General features: G+C 47.6%; 7 protein-coding genes across 7 annotated transcripts; 4 read left to right on the forward strand and 3 right to left on the reverse strand.

The window, feature by feature from the left end:
• Positions 1 to 658: 658 nt before the first annotated feature.
• Positions 659 to 1,725, reverse strand: BO88DRAFT_426345 (mitochondrial 54S ribosomal protein uL15m; the record flags this gene model as incomplete). The annotated part of the gene is made up of 2 exons (XM_025708895.1): positions 659 to 1,292; positions 1,397 to 1,725. 2 exons carry the CDS (start codon positions 1,723 to 1,725, stop codon positions 659 to 661), a joined length of 963 nt encoding a protein of 320 aa, XP_025562033.1.
• Positions 1,726 to 2,514: 789 nt separating this feature from the next.
• Positions 2,515 to 5,046, reverse strand: BO88DRAFT_68080 (putative mucin). Its single transcript, XM_025713052.1, has 3 exons — positions 4,134 to 5,046; positions 3,807 to 4,080; positions 2,515 to 3,754 (listed from the first exon to the last, which is right to left on the reverse strand). The coding sequence occupies exons 1-3, from the start codon at positions 4,617 to 4,619 to the stop codon at positions 2,601 to 2,603; spliced, it is 1,914 nt and encodes a 637-aa protein (XP_025562034.1). The 5' UTR covers positions 4,620 to 5,046; the 3' UTR covers positions 2,515 to 2,600.
• On the forward strand, positions 4,637 to 5,032 carry BO88DRAFT_426347 (uncharacterized protein; the record flags this gene model as incomplete). Its single annotated transcript, XM_025708896.1, has 3 exons — positions 4,637 to 4,653; positions 4,701 to 4,808; positions 4,894 to 5,032. The coding sequence occupies 3 exons, from the start codon at positions 4,637 to 4,639 to the stop codon at positions 5,030 to 5,032; spliced, it is 264 nt and encodes an 87-aa protein (XP_025562035.1).
• Positions 5,047 to 5,453: 407 nt separating the features above from the next.
• Positions 5,454 to 7,367, forward strand: BO88DRAFT_426348 (uncharacterized protein; the record flags this gene model as incomplete). The annotated part of the gene is made up of 7 exons (XM_025708897.1): positions 5,454 to 5,534; positions 5,604 to 5,664; positions 6,511 to 6,554; positions 6,754 to 6,985; positions 7,097 to 7,136; positions 7,167 to 7,190; positions 7,286 to 7,367. 7 exons carry the CDS (start codon positions 5,454 to 5,456, stop codon positions 7,365 to 7,367), a joined length of 564 nt encoding a protein of 187 aa, XP_025562036.1.
• Positions 7,368 to 7,721: 354 nt separating this feature from the next.
• On the reverse strand, positions 7,722 to 9,789 carry BO88DRAFT_426349 (uncharacterized protein; the record flags this gene model as incomplete). The annotated part of the gene is made up of 7 exons (XM_025708898.1): positions 7,722 to 7,770; positions 8,085 to 8,188; positions 8,247 to 8,419; positions 8,494 to 8,541; positions 8,711 to 8,905; positions 9,541 to 9,642; positions 9,762 to 9,789. The coding sequence occupies 7 exons, from the start codon at positions 9,787 to 9,789 to the stop codon at positions 7,722 to 7,724; spliced, it is 699 nt and encodes a 232-aa protein (XP_025562037.1).
• Positions 9,790 to 10,032: 243 nt separating this feature from the next.
• On the forward strand, positions 10,033 to 11,062 carry BO88DRAFT_426350 (uncharacterized protein; the record flags this gene model as incomplete). Its single annotated transcript, XM_025708899.1, has 5 exons — positions 10,033 to 10,075; positions 10,107 to 10,264; positions 10,383 to 10,442; positions 10,586 to 10,660; positions 10,979 to 11,062. The coding sequence occupies 5 exons, from the start codon at positions 10,033 to 10,035 to the stop codon at positions 11,060 to 11,062; spliced, it is 420 nt and encodes a 139-aa protein (XP_025562038.1).
• Positions 11,063 to 14,814: 3,752 nt separating this feature from the next.
• BO88DRAFT_426351 (uncharacterized protein) lies at positions 14,815 to 15,258 on the forward strand (the record flags this gene model as incomplete). The annotated part of the gene is made up of 3 exons (XM_025708900.1): positions 14,815 to 14,876; positions 14,951 to 15,137; positions 15,193 to 15,258. The coding sequence occupies 3 exons, from the start codon at positions 14,815 to 14,817 to the stop codon at positions 15,256 to 15,258; spliced, it is 315 nt and encodes a 104-aa protein (XP_025562039.1).
• Positions 15,259 to 18,763: the final 3,505 nt, after the last annotated feature.

Here is an 18,763-nt window from a genome sequence, read left to right on the forward strand (position 1 = left end):
TATACCTCTCTACTTTGTGTTCTTTGTTTCAGGCATTTCAAATCGCGGTCGGGACATTCTTTGGGCAAGAAGAGGGTCTGGTTTTGGTTTGGTATCGCATCTTCTTTGACTTCACCTTCCACTTGAAACAAATCGCTTCTTCTCCTGGTGACAAGGCATGGCGTTGTTTCTTTTTCAGCGGTGAGGGTGTGCGAACAAAACGTGTCATTTCTTTTTTTCCTTATATCATCTGTATTACCTGCCTATATCCGGACGGTCTTCTTGCTTGCTGAGAGGTTCTCTGGCTTTTTGGTGTGTCCAGTCTCTTCTCTTTTCTCAGGGCATTTGCTTTCTTGACATATGAGCGGCATTCTGCTACTATGAATGAAATGAACAAATGGTGGTGGGAGAGGGACTTGTATCTAGCTGAGATTTCAATCCACTCGTAGCTAAACCTATGACCCTGATTAAGGTAGACGTCTGTAAGAAGGATCAACATATGTAATAAGAGATTGAAGAGTAAGTCAAGCCTAAATGTAATGAAACATATCCACAAGCATAACATAACATACAAGCATATTTATACAAGAGATAATAAACCAACTGAAAGCACTCAACAAAACGAAACCACAACATCATCTATACCTACACCCACAGATCACACACCCCCGTAAGGGGATCACCAAAGCCTATTCTCAGGCAAGACCTTCTCCTTCCTAACACCAGCAGCCGACTTCCTCTCCACAGGCGACCTAAAGAACAAACTCGGTCCCTCCATCGGCTTCAACAAATGACTCAAGTACCCCCTATGCGCAGGATCCCTATAATACTCAATATCCCTTCTCTTAGTCGGATCCGGCAATCTATACGAATACCCCATCTCCTTCATAACCTTCGACTCAGTAAGGGCTTCCCCATCCTCCGCAACCGCCAACGCCTCACTCCCACTCTCCTTCGTCCAAGCCAAGGACACAAACGGATGCATCTCGCGCTTCATGATCCTTGCAATAGCAGACTTGGTATAGAATCTCGTCGTGACGGATCCACCCGCCGCCTCGACAGCCGCGATCGCAGGCGCAGACGCCCTCGACACAACGATATGAATCGGCTGCTTGAGCACACTGTCGACGGGAACCTCGTGGTCATCCTTCTCCACGCCCCGGCCCAGAAGCTTCACGCCCTCTTTGGTCTGGTGGATGCAGCGGGATTGGGCGAGTTCGCGGACCGTGATCGGGCGGGTTGGGTCGATGCGGCCTTGGTCGATCCAGGATTGGATTCGGTCGAGGTTCACGGGGGCGAGGTCGATTGAATGCCTGTACCATTATTATCATCATTAGCATATATGTCTATTTCTCTTTATCTATCACGTAGTGATAGAACCTTCCAATTGGGAAGGATAAGGAGAAGGACGACGTACACATTATTAAACCCCCTCTCACCATGCACCACAATCTCAGGCGTCTGACCACCATTAAACCCAGCGGGGACTTTTCCATGCTGCTTCTGACCCTTGTGACCTCTTCCAGACGTTTTACCTTTTCCGGACGCAGGACCCCGACCTCTTCTGATGCGCTTGTTGTAGGCGCCCTGCGTATCGGAGAGCGAGGCGAGGATGTGCGCGTTCCGGCTTTGTTGGTGGATAGGAATAGCTGCTTGGGGGAGGAGGAAGGCGGAGAGGAGGTTCGTTGTTGTAGTGGCCATTGGCCGCTGCCATTGGAAGGGCAGCAATTGGAGCCGGGGTGGCATGGTGCGGTGCGTTGCTTGTGATGGGGTTGGTGGTGGTGGTGTTGATGGTTTTGAGGTTCTTCCGCGGACAAAGATCTTTCGTTTTCGGGGAGAGAGAGGAGGGTTGGGTTGATGCCTGAGGTGTGTATGGGATGGGTCGGTCGGGTCGGAGCGGAGGATTGGTCGGGCCGGGGACGTTGGTATTCATTAGGTACACAACATTTATTACTATAGGTGTTACTTTGTTTGTAGGGGGAAAAGGGATGATAAGTGACTAGGTTCTAGGTTCATAGTGAGTGATTTTTTGTGTAAGTGTGATTTATGGAGATATGGATATGTCTGGTATGGAGACTGATGGTCAGTATTTCTCTGGTTATGCTACTAAGACCTGACGGACTATATCTCACCGCTTAATTTGTCCGTAAGAATTTGTTAGACGGAAGCGGTGAAATCAAGTCTTTAGTATTTGTTCTCTACTAGAGGCCTACTACTGATCAAAAAGTAATGTGTGTAAGTTTTATATATTGAATATATTGAGCAGGCCTGGCCCGCTAGATCGATCTGTCGAACGATCTATAATGCAATGCAAGTAGACGTCAGTTAAACGTACAGGTACCACGCCATACCCATGCTTCGATAAATCAATCAGAATCCCTCCCATGGCCAAGTATGCAAACATATCCTTCCAAGTACAAAGGCCATCTATAAATGCCAACGCCGTCATAATGCTAGGTCATAACACAGAGTGAAGAAAGTTTTGTACAATATACACAAGGGGGCAAACATGACCGACAAGTGTGCGAGACAAGCAAATGAGAGAAAAGAATGCGAGCTTCTTCTCGTAAATCGTCGTAAAATCTAGTCGTAAAAAGTGTCTTTCGATAACGGCAAGTCATCTAATAGTTTGGGGTGGTGTGGAAAATCGGTTGCGGAAAGTGCCCATGCGGCCAAGCCTCAGGGTGCGAATATGGCAGCAAGCCCGTCTTGCGCTCAGACTTGCCAAGCGGCTGGTAGTGCATGTGCTCGAACGGGATGCGCTGCTGCTGCATAGACGTCGACGGGGGCGGGATCAACAAGGTGTTGACACTGCGAACCGGTCGGTAAGGCGAGTTTCGGTTTGCCAGGAAGAAGGTAGGAGAGAGGTGGTTTTGAGGAGTGTGAACGGAGTATGCAGAAACTGCGGGCGAGATTGTGCCCGATGTCATTGCAAACGGGCTGTTGTGGTGTCTGCTGGGGTCGGGCAGTGAGATGGATGTGTTGTACATTCCGTTGGCCACAGGCCCAACGGCAGTAGCAGGAACCGACGTCGCAGGTGGCATCTGCGGAACCCAGTTCGCAGAAGGGTTGTAGACCGGGGGCATGACTCGACCGGAAGGGGGAAGTTGAGACAAAGACGCCGGCATGGTAGGGGGAAGGCTGTGAGATGGGAAGTTGGGACGGGGGAGTCGCGAGACCGGTTCGGACATAGCCGGGAGGTGAGGGGGAACACCGGAGGACGCCAGAACCGGAGGCAAGGTCGGGATGCTCGTGAGAGCTGATGATGGTGGAAGTGATGGCATTGAGGTGAGCATGTTGCTTGGCATGGCTGTCCTCTTCGCTGGTGGTTCCTCCAGTGGCTCCTCACGGGACCGCTTCCGAGAGCTGGTGGCCGGTGGCAAGTCGCTCGGGAGCTGAGGTGCGCCAGAGTATGGCACGGCATTCATAGGCATAGCCCAGGACTGCGAACGGAGAGGATCGGATGCGGGAGGCGATGGCAACTTTGTCGAAGGTGACGGCAACTGTGCCCGAGGAGATGGCCCCAAAGTGGGCGAGACATTGAGGACTGGCGGAGTATGGTGTTTCTCGTTCTTTTCGGAGGCTCGAGGTGCTTTGTTGAAGTAGTCCGTGAAAAGCCCGAGTTTGACGTGCCACTCATTCCATTCCTCTTTGGACACGAACAGGTTATAGCGAATGTTGCTGAGGAACTCCACCTCCATGATGTGGATCTCTTGGACTGTGATCCCAGAGACCTCTGCCCATGTCTTGTTGGTGTATGTGTTATCGTCGAGGACTAGACTCCGTCAGCTCTCTGTCCATAACCATTTCACGAGGGAGTGACATACATTTGTTGCCCAGCATGAGCGCAATGGTCATCAGCCGATACTCACTGCCTTTCTTTCCCCGCACACCAGGGTTGAACTTCTTCAACCGGTAGACGAAGAGCAGTGCCAGTAAAATGACATTCTGGCTAACCTGCGTAGTTGACAAGATGTTTGTCACCCACTTCTGGAACGCAACAGCGGGAACTGCTTCTGGTGCAAGCGATGTGGCCGGGTTGAGGCGGTCCTCCACGGCCTTCAGTTTCGCGGTACTTTCGAACCAGAAAAGGCACGTCATCTACTGCCCAGTCAGCATCCTAGATCCAGGATGGATAGAAGAACCCAGCTTACCTGTGCAGCAAATTCAGCCAGGCTGCCTTTGCTGTTGCTGATAGACGAAGGAATCTGGAGATACGACGCAACACCATTGGAGCTACTTTTCTTCTGAGACTCTCGTTCGGAGGTCATGGTATCCTTGGCCGGCGCTTGGTATTTTGGCTGGGACGAAGAGACCGCTCCGTTCGATACATCAGAAGACATGCGCGTATAATCAGACACCTTAGAATAGGGTGGAAGCTGATATCCATCGAGCTTGCCGCCATAAGAAGACGCCGGCAGAGCACTGCAAGCAGTGACGCTATTCATATCGTTCGGAGGGGTAGGTAGACCGTCCCTGAAGGGAGCAGTCCAGGTGTAATCGGGAACTTCTGAAATAGCCTCAAGAGGTCGTTTCCTTGCGCTGAGCGAGCCTTCAGTCCGCGAGGAAGGAGCTATAGTAGGAGTGATCGGGTGGAGGGCGGGGAGATACGGCTTCGTTGAGAGGATCGGGAGAGACATATGGGTGGTATTTAAGGATGGCGTCAGGATTGAAGCAGTTGGATCGAGGATGGAGATGTAAAGGTAACACCCTTGTCAGAGAGCTCGCATTGGACTGGCTCCTGACCAAGCTGGTGTTATTCTTGAGTCGGGTGTTATTAAACACCGGGAACTTCCCAGATCTTCAATTTCCGGGCGTGGTATGCGGCGGTTTGTTGCGACAAGTCGAGACGAGGGAAGCAACACACACGAGGTCAAACGAGGAAATCGCCGACGAAAGAATTGGGGTTCCAAGGGAATATCAGCCTGGCTGCGGGGGAGAAGTTGGTAGGATAGCAACAGCAGCGGATCCGGTGAATGCTGCTTTCCCAGATGGAATGAAGGCACTTAAGGGGGTGGGAATAATGGAAGCAGGGACCAAGAAAATAGGATAAATAAGGATTATCACATAGTAAGTATATTAAAGGTCAACGAAGTGTAGGAAGGGTCGTAGTAGTTATAGAAAGTAAGTAGTAGTGACAGAAGAATGGAAGATGAGGTTCTGGGTATAGATTGCAATAACTTAGGTTGCAAGTACAACCAGTTATAAAAAGGTATTATATCTCAGGTAATTCAAAGGGCAATTGAGACGATCATAAAGGAAAGTCAAGAGAGTTAATTTAGAACCAAAAAGGAAATCAAAAAAGAAAAAAAGTGAAGATGGAAATGAAATAAATAAAAAAGACCTTGGATGGATAGAGAGGCCATAGAGGAGACGGAATCAATTGAATAAGGCCGAATAATGAAAATAAAAATAAAAATCAGGAAATTAATAAAAAATAAAATAAAATAAAAAGTAAAAGAAAGGTACTAATAATGAAGGATGAAGTCAAGACATCATCCTCCATCCAGCAAATGGCTAATCATCTTCAGAGCAACTCCGCTAGAGGAGCCAGGGTAGGCTAGTTCTCGTCCGGAGAAAGTGCTGTGCCCATACAGGATAGACAGAGTTTGACCCGGACGCAGGTCCAGAGGGTTGATCCTCCTTTCTGGCCTCGTTTGGGTCGGTTCCGGTTTGGCTGCCCGGGTTTGATTGTCTCTGCTTTGTCTTGAAGAGAATGAAATACCGGTTGATGTCAGAGCCACGGGGAGGGGGGGGGGGGGGGGAAAAAAGGGGATGCATGCTACGGAGTAGTGGAAGGGTAACAAGGTCAGCAGCCCTAGACCAGATTCAGCGTTAGGTTCTAGTGTCTATAGGTCATTTTACTGGTCCAGGGAGGGAGAGAGGGGGCTTTTTTTTCGCCTTTGGGAGAGTAGAGAGAGTACTAAGAGAGGGGGGAGCGAAAAGGAAGAGGGGTGGAAGTTCGGACAGCACCTCGCGCGGTCTTGGAATAATACGTGCCTGCTAACTCCGTAGGACCCATATCAGATCCAATAATAAGTCGGGTTTAGCGTCGTATTGCAACCGTCGTGGTGTGCCGCCCAGATTGGTCTTGCTTTTGGTTTATTTTCCTTTTATTTTTTTCTTTCGCTTTCCTATTTTTGCTTTTTTTTCCACTTCCCTCACCCTGATTAGCTACTCACACCTGAGCATACTTAGTGTTTACTTATGCGTCTCCCGTTGCAGTTGGTCTTTCTATTCTAACTAAAACGGATCAAGATGCAGTAATCATCCTGAAAGCCACAGGAAGAGGTCCTTACAACTACTACTATTACTATAGCAAAAAGCACCGATCGTAAAAGGAATAAAAAAATAAATAGGCAGAAGTGAAAATGTATTTCTCATGGAACTTCAAATAAACCAAACACAAAATAAGAAACCCACCCCCGAAGAAAGAAAAATAAAAAATTAATGATGCTGATGTAAATGAAATAGGAAGGAAGAATTAGGAAACGGAAAAAGGTAAAAAGATATCTTACACCAAGGGAGAAGGGGTGGGCATTGCTCAGCAGCCCCCGGGAGGCACGGGAGAGAGAGTGGACGAAGGGAGGTTTGTGCACTCTGAATGTGGTTGATCGCCAGTTCTAGTTCAACCAGGCGGAAGGCAAAGGAATGAAAACTTTCGGTACGGAATCGAACACTGCCTTCTGGTTGCTGCGTAATAATCAAACAATTCATACGGCATCCTTCCCGAAAAGCGTTAGCGTGCCCCCTTCACCTCATTAAAGTGCGCAGCAACTTGAGCTGGGGACAGGCAGGAAAAGGGAGGGGAGAGCAGAGCAGAGCAGAGCAGAGCAAAGAGGAGAGAGGCAGGCGGGGAGCATGGAATTATGGATCGCTGCGTACGGCAGCCGTAAGAGGGTCACGGTGGCTAAAACAGTTCTAGTTAGTCCGTGGTTGGTACTGGAGGTTGGTGGTCACTACGGCGAGGCTTGCTTAGATTGGAGATTGGAGCATCCGCGAGGTGGTCAGTCACTTACTTAGTAAGGCGCCAGGCAAAACGCAAAAAAAGTCAAACGTTCACTTGCCGGCAAGGCGGTGCTTACCTAGTGAGGTAGTGATGGCAAGGATACCTTAGTTACTCTGCAAAGTAAGTCTGGTACCGGGTTCAGCTTTGGGTGGCTCGGGTTGTCATGGACGAAATGAAGTAAGTTATGTGCCAAACGTACTACGTACGTACATCCTTACAAGACAACTCTCGCACAACTCTCTCACTTTACTTACCTCGCCCGTGTCAAGTATGGAACGGGTCCGAAAAGATTGGGAGGTATGAGAACAGACTAAGTGGTTGGGCAGTCTGGTTGCAACTAAACTCGAAGTGGATTAACCCCTCCGACCCAGACAGGTAAGAGTTGCTCCGACGTATCGGTATTACCGATATAGTGTTTCTCCGTCGTGGGCACACACACCACACACACACGCCCGTCATCACTACTAACTAACCGGTCCATTTTGGACAATTTTGGGAAAACCTTAGCATAGGACGATATGTTAGTCTGGCCATTTATCCACTCGCTGTGTAATGAGGGGGCCAAGGCAAAATGTTGCGTATCCATCATGTAGGCATGTAAGGCATGTGTGAGTACGAGAATTGGATGGATAAGCTGCACACAACGATCCAGAGAGGCGTAATGAACTGAGAGACCAATCATCGGAGGAGAAGCAAATGGCCGGGCTCCATCGATCTGTAAACACACAGCCAATCACTGTGGGCCTGAGCCTTTCCACTCTGAATGGTTTGAGCCTGGAGAACTGGAGAACAAGGTGTGCTCAAGAAGCCACCCACACACACCCACACACACACCCCCGTACCTTAGGCAGAGAGCCGGAGGGCAGCTGAGACTGAGAAGGGAGCCACTCGCTAGGTACCACTAAGTTGGGCTCGGCAGCACCAGAAGCAAGACGCGCCCCCCCTTGTGACTTGACTTGTTGACTGCCGGGCCTGTTCTCTTTTCCCAAAGATCCTTCCAGTTAGTACTAGCGGACATATGCGATAGTTGTAATGGAATAATGAATAGGTAATGGTGGATGACCGCGGGGCCAACCCGGAGACTCCTGCGACTCACTTGCTGCGGACAGTGCCACATAGTAACATACCATACCTTATCCACCGCCCCCCGGGGCGATGGATGAGGGTGAGTAGTCCGTCGTCCGTAGTGGTGGTAGTATTCTAGTGAGAGTCATGACCACTTTTACCAGATGGTTGTAGTAATTATCCACATGCAGACACCACCCGTCCAATCCGCGAAAGGGCACCACCAACTCTCGCCTGCGCCTTTTCCAGGTTCCTCTACCCCCTTCTCTGCCGTCATACTCCGCCCGGCCGTAATGTTCCGTGTATGGACCGAACCATGAAATTGGGCGCACCGTTTCTGTGTTCTTCTACGAGCCCAGAAAAGTACTCCCTTTTACCGTAGCAACTTACTTAGTCTCCAGCAATGAAATCCGATCTGGCCCATTCGTTGTTTCCGCCACCGGTTTGCAGCCACTGCGATGACTCGGTTTCGAGATGATAGGGCGCCGCTTGCTGGTCATTCCCGGCAGGCCAGAAAAAATAAATCAAAGTAAAATAAAATCATAATACAAAAGTGTAAAAAAAAAAAAAAAAAAAAAAAAAAAAAAAAAAAAAAAAAAAAAAAAAAAAAAAAAAAAAAAAAAAAAAAAAAAAAAAAAAAAAGGAGAACCCACCCACTTGGCCAAGGACCCATGCAGGCGCAGGCGGCTGTTGATTTGGCTTTCTTTTCTTTTCTGTACATCCTGTCAGCTGCTCGTGTACGTCCTTTATTATTGTCATTGACTTTTGCCGAAAGGAGGAACCCTATCATCCATGGTTTGATATCACCCACATTTGCGCAGATATCCGCGGCAGTACGGAGTAGTCCTGAAACTAACAATGGGAGGGGGGTGCGTCGCTTGATCCAAGACAACATTCACACCATCCATCTTACCACTCCAGGGTCCCCTAGCATTGGGTGAAGGACGCTAAGTCCCTCCTTTGGTGGTCTCCAGGCCAGGAGAGCAGAATGAAGTAAAAAAAAGAAAAAAACACACTACCACTGCCGAGTAGTGCCAAACTACTACTTACTATTACTCACTGATGAAGACTTGCCATACCATGGCTCGATGCAAACAAGGGGAAGAATGAAAAAGGAGAAAAGTCCCTTGTAACACCGGCCGGTCGCACTTCCGATCACACTCTTTAATGTATTAGTCTTGCAAGTTGCGTCAATCAATATTATGTTCCGCAAATGGTACGAAGTATGCAGAGACCAGAGTGGGATGCTCGGGGCGAAGACAGGATGGAGTCCGACATGGAGAAGTTGCTGTATTATGGTTGGGACCATCATGGGGTGATTATGGAACTACTAGTGGCGACCAGGACAAGAGCTCTCTTTTCCTTCGTCCGACTTGTTGGCTGGCCATGGGTCGCGGAAACGCGCCATTGCTTCGAATCATTCCTGCCCGGCACGCGCTTCGAGTATAATTAGTAGTATTATTGACATTGATTATGATTTCATATACCTCGTACCGCCCGATGATCAATAATAGTTGGCGGCTGAGTATTAATCTGTGTCTCATCTTGGGCCACTTCCGGACGCGTCTCGTTTCTGCGTTCGGGGCGAGCTGACTTCGGGGTCTGATTGTCGACCGATGGCCCTCGAACTTTAGCTAGCTAGTAGCCTTGTGCGCGACGATTATCAAAGAGTCAAGTCACGGAGGCTTTCCTATTCTTTACCTCGAACCCGAACAGGTTGGGGAATGACCATCCATATCGTTTGTCGCTAGCGTAACGATCGTTACCTCTCCCTGTGTGAAGTAGTGACTCTAGTTAGTTTCTTAGCAGGTGCAGCACCGTCGGAGGACTTCCCTCCCTGTCCCTAGACTGCCGTAGTAGTGTCTTTCTATTTTTCTTTTACCCTTTCTCCATTATCCACACACACCCCCCATGCACGTACTACTAAAGTTCAGGGGGGGGGGGGAGAGTAATCCAAATCCAAATCTGATAGTTCAAGCATGGCGTTGAGAGAGTGCAAGGCCACAAGAGCAGATCAACTGAGTTGATTGATGGGGATGCGCATCCAGTCCAGCAGGCTCCAAAGGCCTCTCTCATTCGCTCGGCCATCCAAGTGCGGCTAATGATCAACCCCCGCCGCCCCTTGGAAAGACTGGGACTGGAAAGGAAACGAGCAGAAACCAGGCCTCTCCAATCTCCATCCGCCGAGATTCAGAGGGAAAAGGACCGAACGTGTCCCGAGTAGTATGACAATCTCATCCTAGGAAACGTGACAAAAAGGGAAATGGCAACAGGCGCATTTCCTTTTTGTTGGAATTAATGGGACGTGAATCCCTGTCTAGATTTGGAGAAACACTATGGTTGGTTGGTGGTGTCTTGGACGGACTTTGATCTGATCATCAGTCCCAGAGTACTACTGTGTACCAGACTTACTTGACAATACGGTGGCCATCGGTTACTATCCATAGGTACCCTGCAGATGGGCTTCACATATGCCTTGCAAAGGAAGGATTCGTGCGTAATTAATGTTTGGCACCACAATATGATCAAAAGGCCCGGGCAATGATATTGCTTCGTCGGGCGAAATCCGCCTGGGATTATGGATTGATTGGCATTGTTGCGGAGCTCGTCCATACTTGTGGCTATAATCTTACCGAATCATATCGACTGTGTTCCATACTTCAATAATATAATGATGAGCGAAACTTTTGACAGCGCTCCATCTGCTACCCATCGGGAGCTGATGAATAGTTTGGTTGATTCGTATTTTTCATTGATACCTGCAAGCAGAGAGGTTAGTTGTCCCCAGTCACATCATTTTACCATCATCTCTAAAATCACCACGACAATGCCAACTGGGGATCGACCGCAGATGAATTTGCGAACGGAATCAGATGATGCTCCATAGGTTGGATGGAATCCTGATGACGACTCAAACCAACGCAGGTGAAAATTGGCGAAGATTTGGCAAGAAAGGGAAAAAAGCAACTGGAAACTGCACGCCACTCAATGCCGATAATGAAAGAGTGAAAGACTGATAACGTCTGGTCGCGGTGTATGTGGAGTAGTATCTACAATAGGGTGCTGTTTGGGTCTCGTATGGAGATTCGGAGTAATCCCAAATAGTAAGTAGTCACTTTAGTAGTAGCAATATGTTGTGTAGAACCCCTGATCTTTTCCCTTTGGCGCTTCTTGCACTTTTCCTGCCTTTTTTGGGTGGGTTTCTAGGTTCCTTCTTCAACCTTCTTTTCCGAAAATAGTCGGTCAAGTCCGCGTCGCCATAAGAAAGCACCGTAGGTAGTGATAGCTCCATAGGAAACCTCAACAAATGCATGGACGCCTCTCTGCACTTGCATATGAAAGTATGCCGCTCTGCATTCCAATTGGTATCACAGCCACTAGTTAGAAGTCTGGATAATCGCGGGCTATTCATTTGAGATGGGGGGAAGAAGGGGGGGGAAAAGATGGGTAAACCATCGAATCAGAGCGCCCGAGTGTACATGCTCTTGGTCTGTGTTCCTTTTATTTTTGCAGCCTGGCTTTCTGGGTCATCACGACTCAAGCGCGATACGGTGTAACAAATAAACAGAGTGGGTTTTTGGTGTTCCAGAACTTCCGGCAGAAAAAGGTGATGATGGGCTGGATGACGGTGTTGGAATTGGTCGTGGCTATTTCTGAGCTGGGAAATAAGTGGCATGCACGCTCCACTTGGATTGATCAGTGCAAAAAAAGAGTACCTAGACTACTTTGGTACGAAGATACTAACTGACTGTCTCTCCTCTCTCCTCCCCATCCCATCCTCGATTAGTCCACCAACCCCGACCTTAACTTCCTCACTAATTCACTAAGAAGATGACTCCGGCCCCCTTCGCTTTTTCAGTCTCAAACCTTCAAGGCCCATCCGGCATCCAGAATCCAGATGCGAAAAACTGGGGCTGGTGGGAATCCTTGGGTCGTTTTGTCACCCGAGCACTCGGGCGCAGCGACGGGCACAGGCAACTAATTGTGCTAAACGAACAAACGGGGGTGGTTGACGCGGCGATCGAAACTTGAGAGTGAGGCCATACTGGGTAAAAGAAAACTCTCCAGCCTTCAACATGAAGCCCCATAGTTAGTTATACGCTGCCCTTGGAGGATCTGACATAACTCGGGTAAACTGGTGGACTTGGACTTCCAAGACTACTGTGTTCAGTGTTCACAGTATCCACTGAACTTCTTGGTCATTGCTCGGAAATAGTCGATGACTATGGAGCTGCTGCTCAAGTATAGTCCCTTTGTAAGCCAAACAGTAATATGCCAGAGTTAGGAAGTCGTTGAGTCTTCCGAACACCCTCTCAGACACCGACCACCACCAGCTTAAGCTTTTTTCCTTTTCGGACCACTAACTCTTACATTCATTATTATTTTTTCCTTTATTATTTACTTTTTCGTTATATTCTTTTTTCTGCTGATTGTCCTTGCCTTGGCGCCTGTCGAATCTTGCCTCGAACAAATTCATCTCCCTAAATGGCCATTTTGGGTTCAATGGATCTCCTGCCCCTTCTTGCAACTAACCTTGTCATTAGGCCGAACATTCATCTCAACCAGATATCTGGACCAATGATATCCACTTCTACAGGTGCTGTCATCTGCCGATGAGACGCGAGAAGAGCGCAGAAAATGAAAAAGGAAGCTCTCAAGCCTATGGTCATTAGTGCTACGTATTAGCCATAACGCATCGTAAAGTCGCAAGTCAAAGTGCCTTGATGATGAGCCAACGAATAAAGGCTCACTTGCCATGGCACATGTCCACCCACTTATACTACTACTACCTTGCTATATTCGAGTGTACATCCAATGTCCGGTTGCGGTAGAGAAGCCGAGGTGGTCACCGCCAGAATTGTCCATCACAACACCAGAGTAGATAACTACTTGCTACGGATGTCGCTTCTGCAATCCGAACAGCACTAAAGCAGCAGAAGCAGCTACTGCTGCTGGTATTCACTAAGTGCCAAGGAACCTTCCTGGTCGCCTGTTGCCAGCAAGTACTTACTACCTTTACCCGGCGCTCTAGACGATGTGACTTTGTCACTACCTAACCAGGGTTGTCTCAGCATCATCCAGTTCGAATGTGGACCTAACCGCTTCCACCACTTCCGCTGATCTAGATCATCCCTATTAATCACATTATCATTATTCAATATGATGATTGAAGTAATCCTCTTTTTTTTTTTCTCCTCCCTCTCCCTCTTGAACTATTCTGGTCATTCCTGTGGTACCCTGGACGGTGGTTCCGTTTCCCGACAGACTATGCACGTTCATTCGTGCAGAGGCCGCAACCAAATTCCTTCGATCCTGAACCGCCTTGGAAAGCCATCGGCCTTCCTGATCGAGAAGGTATCTGGTCATCAATGACGAGGATAATGACGGCTCCAAGTGGTCATACTTAATTACACAGAGTGCAGCCTAGTACAACACCAGCAAAAATGCATCCGATGCACATTTACCCTGTTCATCCGAGGTTCATTGTTCGTGATCCTCGTTAACCCACCGGTGGTGAGTCTTCGTTGTGTATGGGGGGGTCTCTTAACTTTCCGGGATCCCCTCCTCGACCACACAATCATTGGGTGAGATGGGCCTTGATTAGCATCTCGCGGTGTGTTGTCGAAAAAGTCGAAAGATAGTATTAGGATGCCTACGAGAGAAACAGATCGACACTGTCGAACATTATTAATGGGGTCGACAGTAATAATGGTTACTCGTCCTTGTACCGCGCGGCCCCGACTTGCGAATTGATTGCAGGAAACGTCCGGATTACCCAGCATCTCGCCCTCATTAATAAGGATGGTTAGATAACTAACTATGCCGCGACTGTGGTCGGGACTAATTCCAGTCTTCCTTCATGACTCGAATTGACCTAGTATATTGCATGAACTGGCTTGGCCTATCACTAGGTGGACTGGTCGGATAACGAAACTCCTCGGAGATTTTCTTATCACGCAAGTCGCCTGGATGGTGCCGCTCTAGCCCGTGGGTTGTCATTCCTATCCCCAGTTTTCATCACCTTGCACCTTCAATGTGTCCACGAGTGATCGCATCACCGGACTGTGTCAGGATAAAAGGGCGTACGCAAGGACAAGTCCATAATTCGGAGATTTGCTCGGTACTGAAGATGAGCATTTTTTTGGGCCCGTCCCTTCCCACCTTGCTGCCCTTCCAGGCTCCTTGCATCTACTCATCCTTGCGGCTCGATACTTTCTAAACAGCTAACATTGTGGAGGGTAAACAAACAATCCTCATGGGGAGGGATAAGCATGATACATCGCAACCACCGTGCGAGCTGATACTGCAGCTTAAGCTTTCATCTAAGCCAGGCATGTGTGCAAGCTTACTGCTGGCGACCGACAGGCATGACTGCTACGTGCTCTTCAAAACCAAGGACCTCGTCGTAGTCGAGACTCGACATCCCTTCGTTCTCCCTTGAAGGCGCCGTTGGACAGGCAGCGGTTGCTCCGGTTCAGTATGAGACGAGACCAACAATCCTTGCTCATGTTGAGCCACCATCGGCCACGGCCCAAAGTCAACATGAAGGTTCGAATGCCGCCATCGTCAGTCTGACTTTCGATGCGAGGCATAGACTACATCGTAGATTGCAACTTCTGAGGAACCAGGGGAACGCATCCGGTGGTCTGATTTACAAGCCGCCTGCAAAACAACCCTTATTCCTTCAGAATCCCGGATTTCGTAATCGTGATGAAGGTGACGATGATGATGAGCATACTACCAAGTAGAGCTCCTCAAAGATGGGGGAGGCGGCATACTGGATTGGTCAAGCCGAGGCTGCTCAGGAAGCACGCGGCTTATCGTATGCTGGTCGACTTGCCGCTACGCGACCGTACTTGATGATTAGCAATAAGCTCAGCGATGACCATTCGACAGATGGCTAGCTCAGCAGAACTTGATATCACCGTTTGCCTCTCGCGGTGGAGGCCGTCTTTTTTTTTGCGAGATCCATCACGATCACGAAGTCAACATTATTTACGGAGGCTTTGGCGGCATGTGCACCAGATGCATCCGTCGTAGCCACTGGAGCCTGAACTCAGCTAGGGTTCATCGCCCCGTCAAGGTTCCTCATTCGGGTTTTTGTTCGCACTCTTGCCTCGCTCCCATGCTCGCTGAAGATTGTCTGGATCGGATACCATTATGGGGAAGTATCGGAAGTTGGGGACTACGTATGTACGGCCTGAAACCTTCCCCGCCGGACTAAATCGAGGTCGTAGAATTTTGTTCACCAATAATCGTGCTACTTTAAGTGGCAAGCCTCGTTTCTGTCGGGTCTTACTTTACGGCCTTGCCTTGGGAAGAGTATCTATACCGTATGCTACAGTACCACCTGAGAAACCCTCCATGGAGACACCACACATACCCTTCTTTCACCCCCAACTTACACTACGCCAGCTGAACGAACATCTCCCAAAAAATTAAGGAAATGATGTATCGATCTCTTCTGTTGGAGTCAGTCCTCCCTTACGAAACTCGTCTCACCATCAGACCTTCATCCACCCTGGAACCACACATCCCTAGCAACGGCATACCGTTCACCAACATCCGTCCTTCGTTACTTCTGTCTAGGTAGAGTTACCTTCTGCGAAATCATCCACTTTTTTTACTCTCCGTGGCAGCAGTCTCCGCTCCACGCAAGAAGAAAACAAGCCGGGAGGGACACTGAGCCACCGACAACTTCTTACCAACCCTGTTGGTAGCGTAGTAAAAGTACCAAAATCTCTTGCCCCTGGTTCATGGAACAGGAAAGATAGTACGTATTCCGATCTCTCACCCCTGCCACTAACAGAAGGACTATATACCGGTCTCAGTACTATGATCTGGATTCTTCCCCCCTCCCCTCCCCTCACCTCCCCTCCTCTACCCACACTCGATGTCAATGCCACAGCGACTGCTGCGGCTGCTCTACATACTCGAGGGAGGGGTGTTCTTAACCCAACCCGGAAATACCCATCGCATCCATCCATGACCCCCATGCGAACGTTTATCATCAGGAATCATTAATCAATTAGTTTACCAACCACCATCCATCCAGTAAATGACCTAATTAATCACACCTTTCGCTGGTGCATCAGATGCTGCGATCGTCGCTTTCTGAGATGCTGCTGACCGCGTCTGTGGGCACCTTTTCCCATTCCTGCTCAGATGAATTGGACTCAGCCGGTTGTTATCAGCTAGCTGCTTGCTGGCTTGGAGTCAAAAGTAGTTAGCCCTGGACACGTTGGCTGTTGAACACTTACCAGTCAGTGCCTTGGTCTCTTTCCACGCTTGTTCAATTCTAGACCATGTGCTCGGATTACTTATGCGTATTGTTTACTTGCTTTGTATGTATTATCATCAGTCCGACCTAGTTAGTTAGTTAGTTCAAGCTTGTAGAACAGGGCAGGGCAGAGAGTTAGTTGACTTGTTCCTCAACTAACTTGATCTCGATAATGATAACGATGGATGTTAATTTACCCTAAACCTTGGAAGTCTGGACTATACAGGTTTGCATATACTCACTTACACAGGTCCGTGAGACCCTCACGACCCTCTTAATCAGTCTTATCCAAGTTCAACACGGCCACCACCCCATGCATTATTCCCATACGAACATATGTACAATGTACATCCCCTTTCTCAGCGCTAGAGCCAACTCGAGAGATGAATACCTCGTGATAGAGAACCATCAGAAAGCAGAAAAAGCAAACAACCAATTTGAAGAGAAACAGCAAGGCCAGAACTTGAAGAAACAGCTGCCTGACAGACAGCCTCGCAGGACCAACAGTAGACCACTGCACCCATAACAGGGATAACATACATACATGTGCTTACTCGTTACCTCACTTCTCCTTGTGGGTGGGTTTGTTGATGTCTGCCTTGAGTAGGTACGGATTATGTGTCTGGCTTTTGGTTATGTCTACCTTACATTGTATCATCATCATGATTACTTCTTTATTTTCATTGCCTACTGCTCCTTCTCATTTCATAATGTTGGAATGGGTTGAGCGGTGATGCCTGAGTTACATAGAACTATGGACTAATGGATATGATTCGATGGCAGTGTCGGCCGGTATTACTGTATACTACGTAAGGCTATGTATGGATGCCAGGTAGCTGGCTGGCTTGCTAGCTAGCTAGAAAAGCAAGTATGTGGCTTTGACTAGCTTCCATAAGGCATATGTTCCGTTTTGTTCTTTGTTCGTTGTCGATGGATGATGATGATTTGCATCTGGTTATTGGCTATAGCGTGCCATATTGTGAATTGGACGGATGGATAGGCAGTAAGTGTCCACTAATAAACTAGTTGGTTTCCTGTCGACTTCACACTGCTTCATTACCATTAATACTATATCATAGACAGACAGTCTGTGTTATTGGTGGTTGATGTGTAAGTACAAGCTTACTTGGTTTATGCTGAGCTGGGCTGGACAGGGCTGGGTTGGGCAGCTTTATGTTGATAGGTCTGTCATAACTGTTTGTAGTGTATCTTGTTGTGAACACCGTAGACATAAATTGTGTAATCTGTTTGGTTATGTCTAATATAGAAAGGAAAAAACTAGGTGAAGGTTGAGGTAAGATATCCTAGTATCTATTTGTACCACTAATGCGTGCACGCTCACTACTCTATATATATCGATAGTAGTTTTATATTAAACAGCAGCGGGATGGGTAACTAAGAATGTATAACTTATCTTAGCTACCAGGTACAAGTGGATCAAACTGATGTGTCCACTTGTTTGCATATATATGATTAGCTAGATGTACTTCGTAGTACTATCAACATACACTAGTAGGCTTATATTCATAGATGCTGTCTATGGTGTCCCTGCACATGAGCGATAGATAGTAATTTACAAATACTACATAACAGTCATTTTAATATACTTACTATGAGGTTTATATGATTTCTGTGTTTATATATCGATGATATATATATATATATTATCGTATCAAAATGTCCACTTGTAAACCTGTTCCTCGCTGATTTCCATACTAACAGGATCATCGATACTTCAATACGGTTTCCAGGACTCAGTGGAAATCCTAATCTTATATGATACAAGAGCACGGGGGTATCTTAGAGAAAAAAAAAAAAAAAAAAAAAAAAAAAAAAAAGAGTCCTATTCAACCCAAATTAGCTGCTCTCCTGAGATAAGTATAGAAAAATAAGCAGTGCTATGTATACTAGCATCAGGACACACTATATATAAACAAAAACAACTCACCTTAATAGTACTACATATTCTGAGAAAGTACTTAGTACAATATTCATACAGTAACTATCCATATAATCATCCATCAACCTTGAAGTTCAGATACACCGAACCCGACTACTACAACATATTAACGCACTATCCAAGATTCTATAGCTTTTTACTCATACCGTGAGACTTTTCCATCAGGGTGGTACCCTGTCCTAGCAAATTAACGTATATCTACACGATATATGTCTTATCTGTGTGAAAATGTCAGCTGGTTAATCCTCGACGGCTGATATGATGATTAATGATACGTAGGAGAATATATATATGCATATAATAGTATAGTATACGGCGTAGCTTCGTATTTGTAGTGAGGCCGTGCCTTTCATGCTGCGTTCAAAATATACTGTCTAGTATATATATTCTGTAGTCCCTGGTATTAGTAGAGTCAACTGACGATGCTACTAGATAACATACTTTAAAGAAGCTACATTCTAACTCCTGC

Source organism: Aspergillus vadensis (assembly GCF_003184925.1).
Source record: "Aspergillus vadensis CBS 113365 unplaced genomic scaffold BO88scaffold_14, whole genome shotgun sequence".
NCBI classification, from domain to species: Eukaryota; Fungi; Ascomycota; class Eurotiomycetes; order Eurotiales; family Aspergillaceae; genus Aspergillus; species Aspergillus vadensis.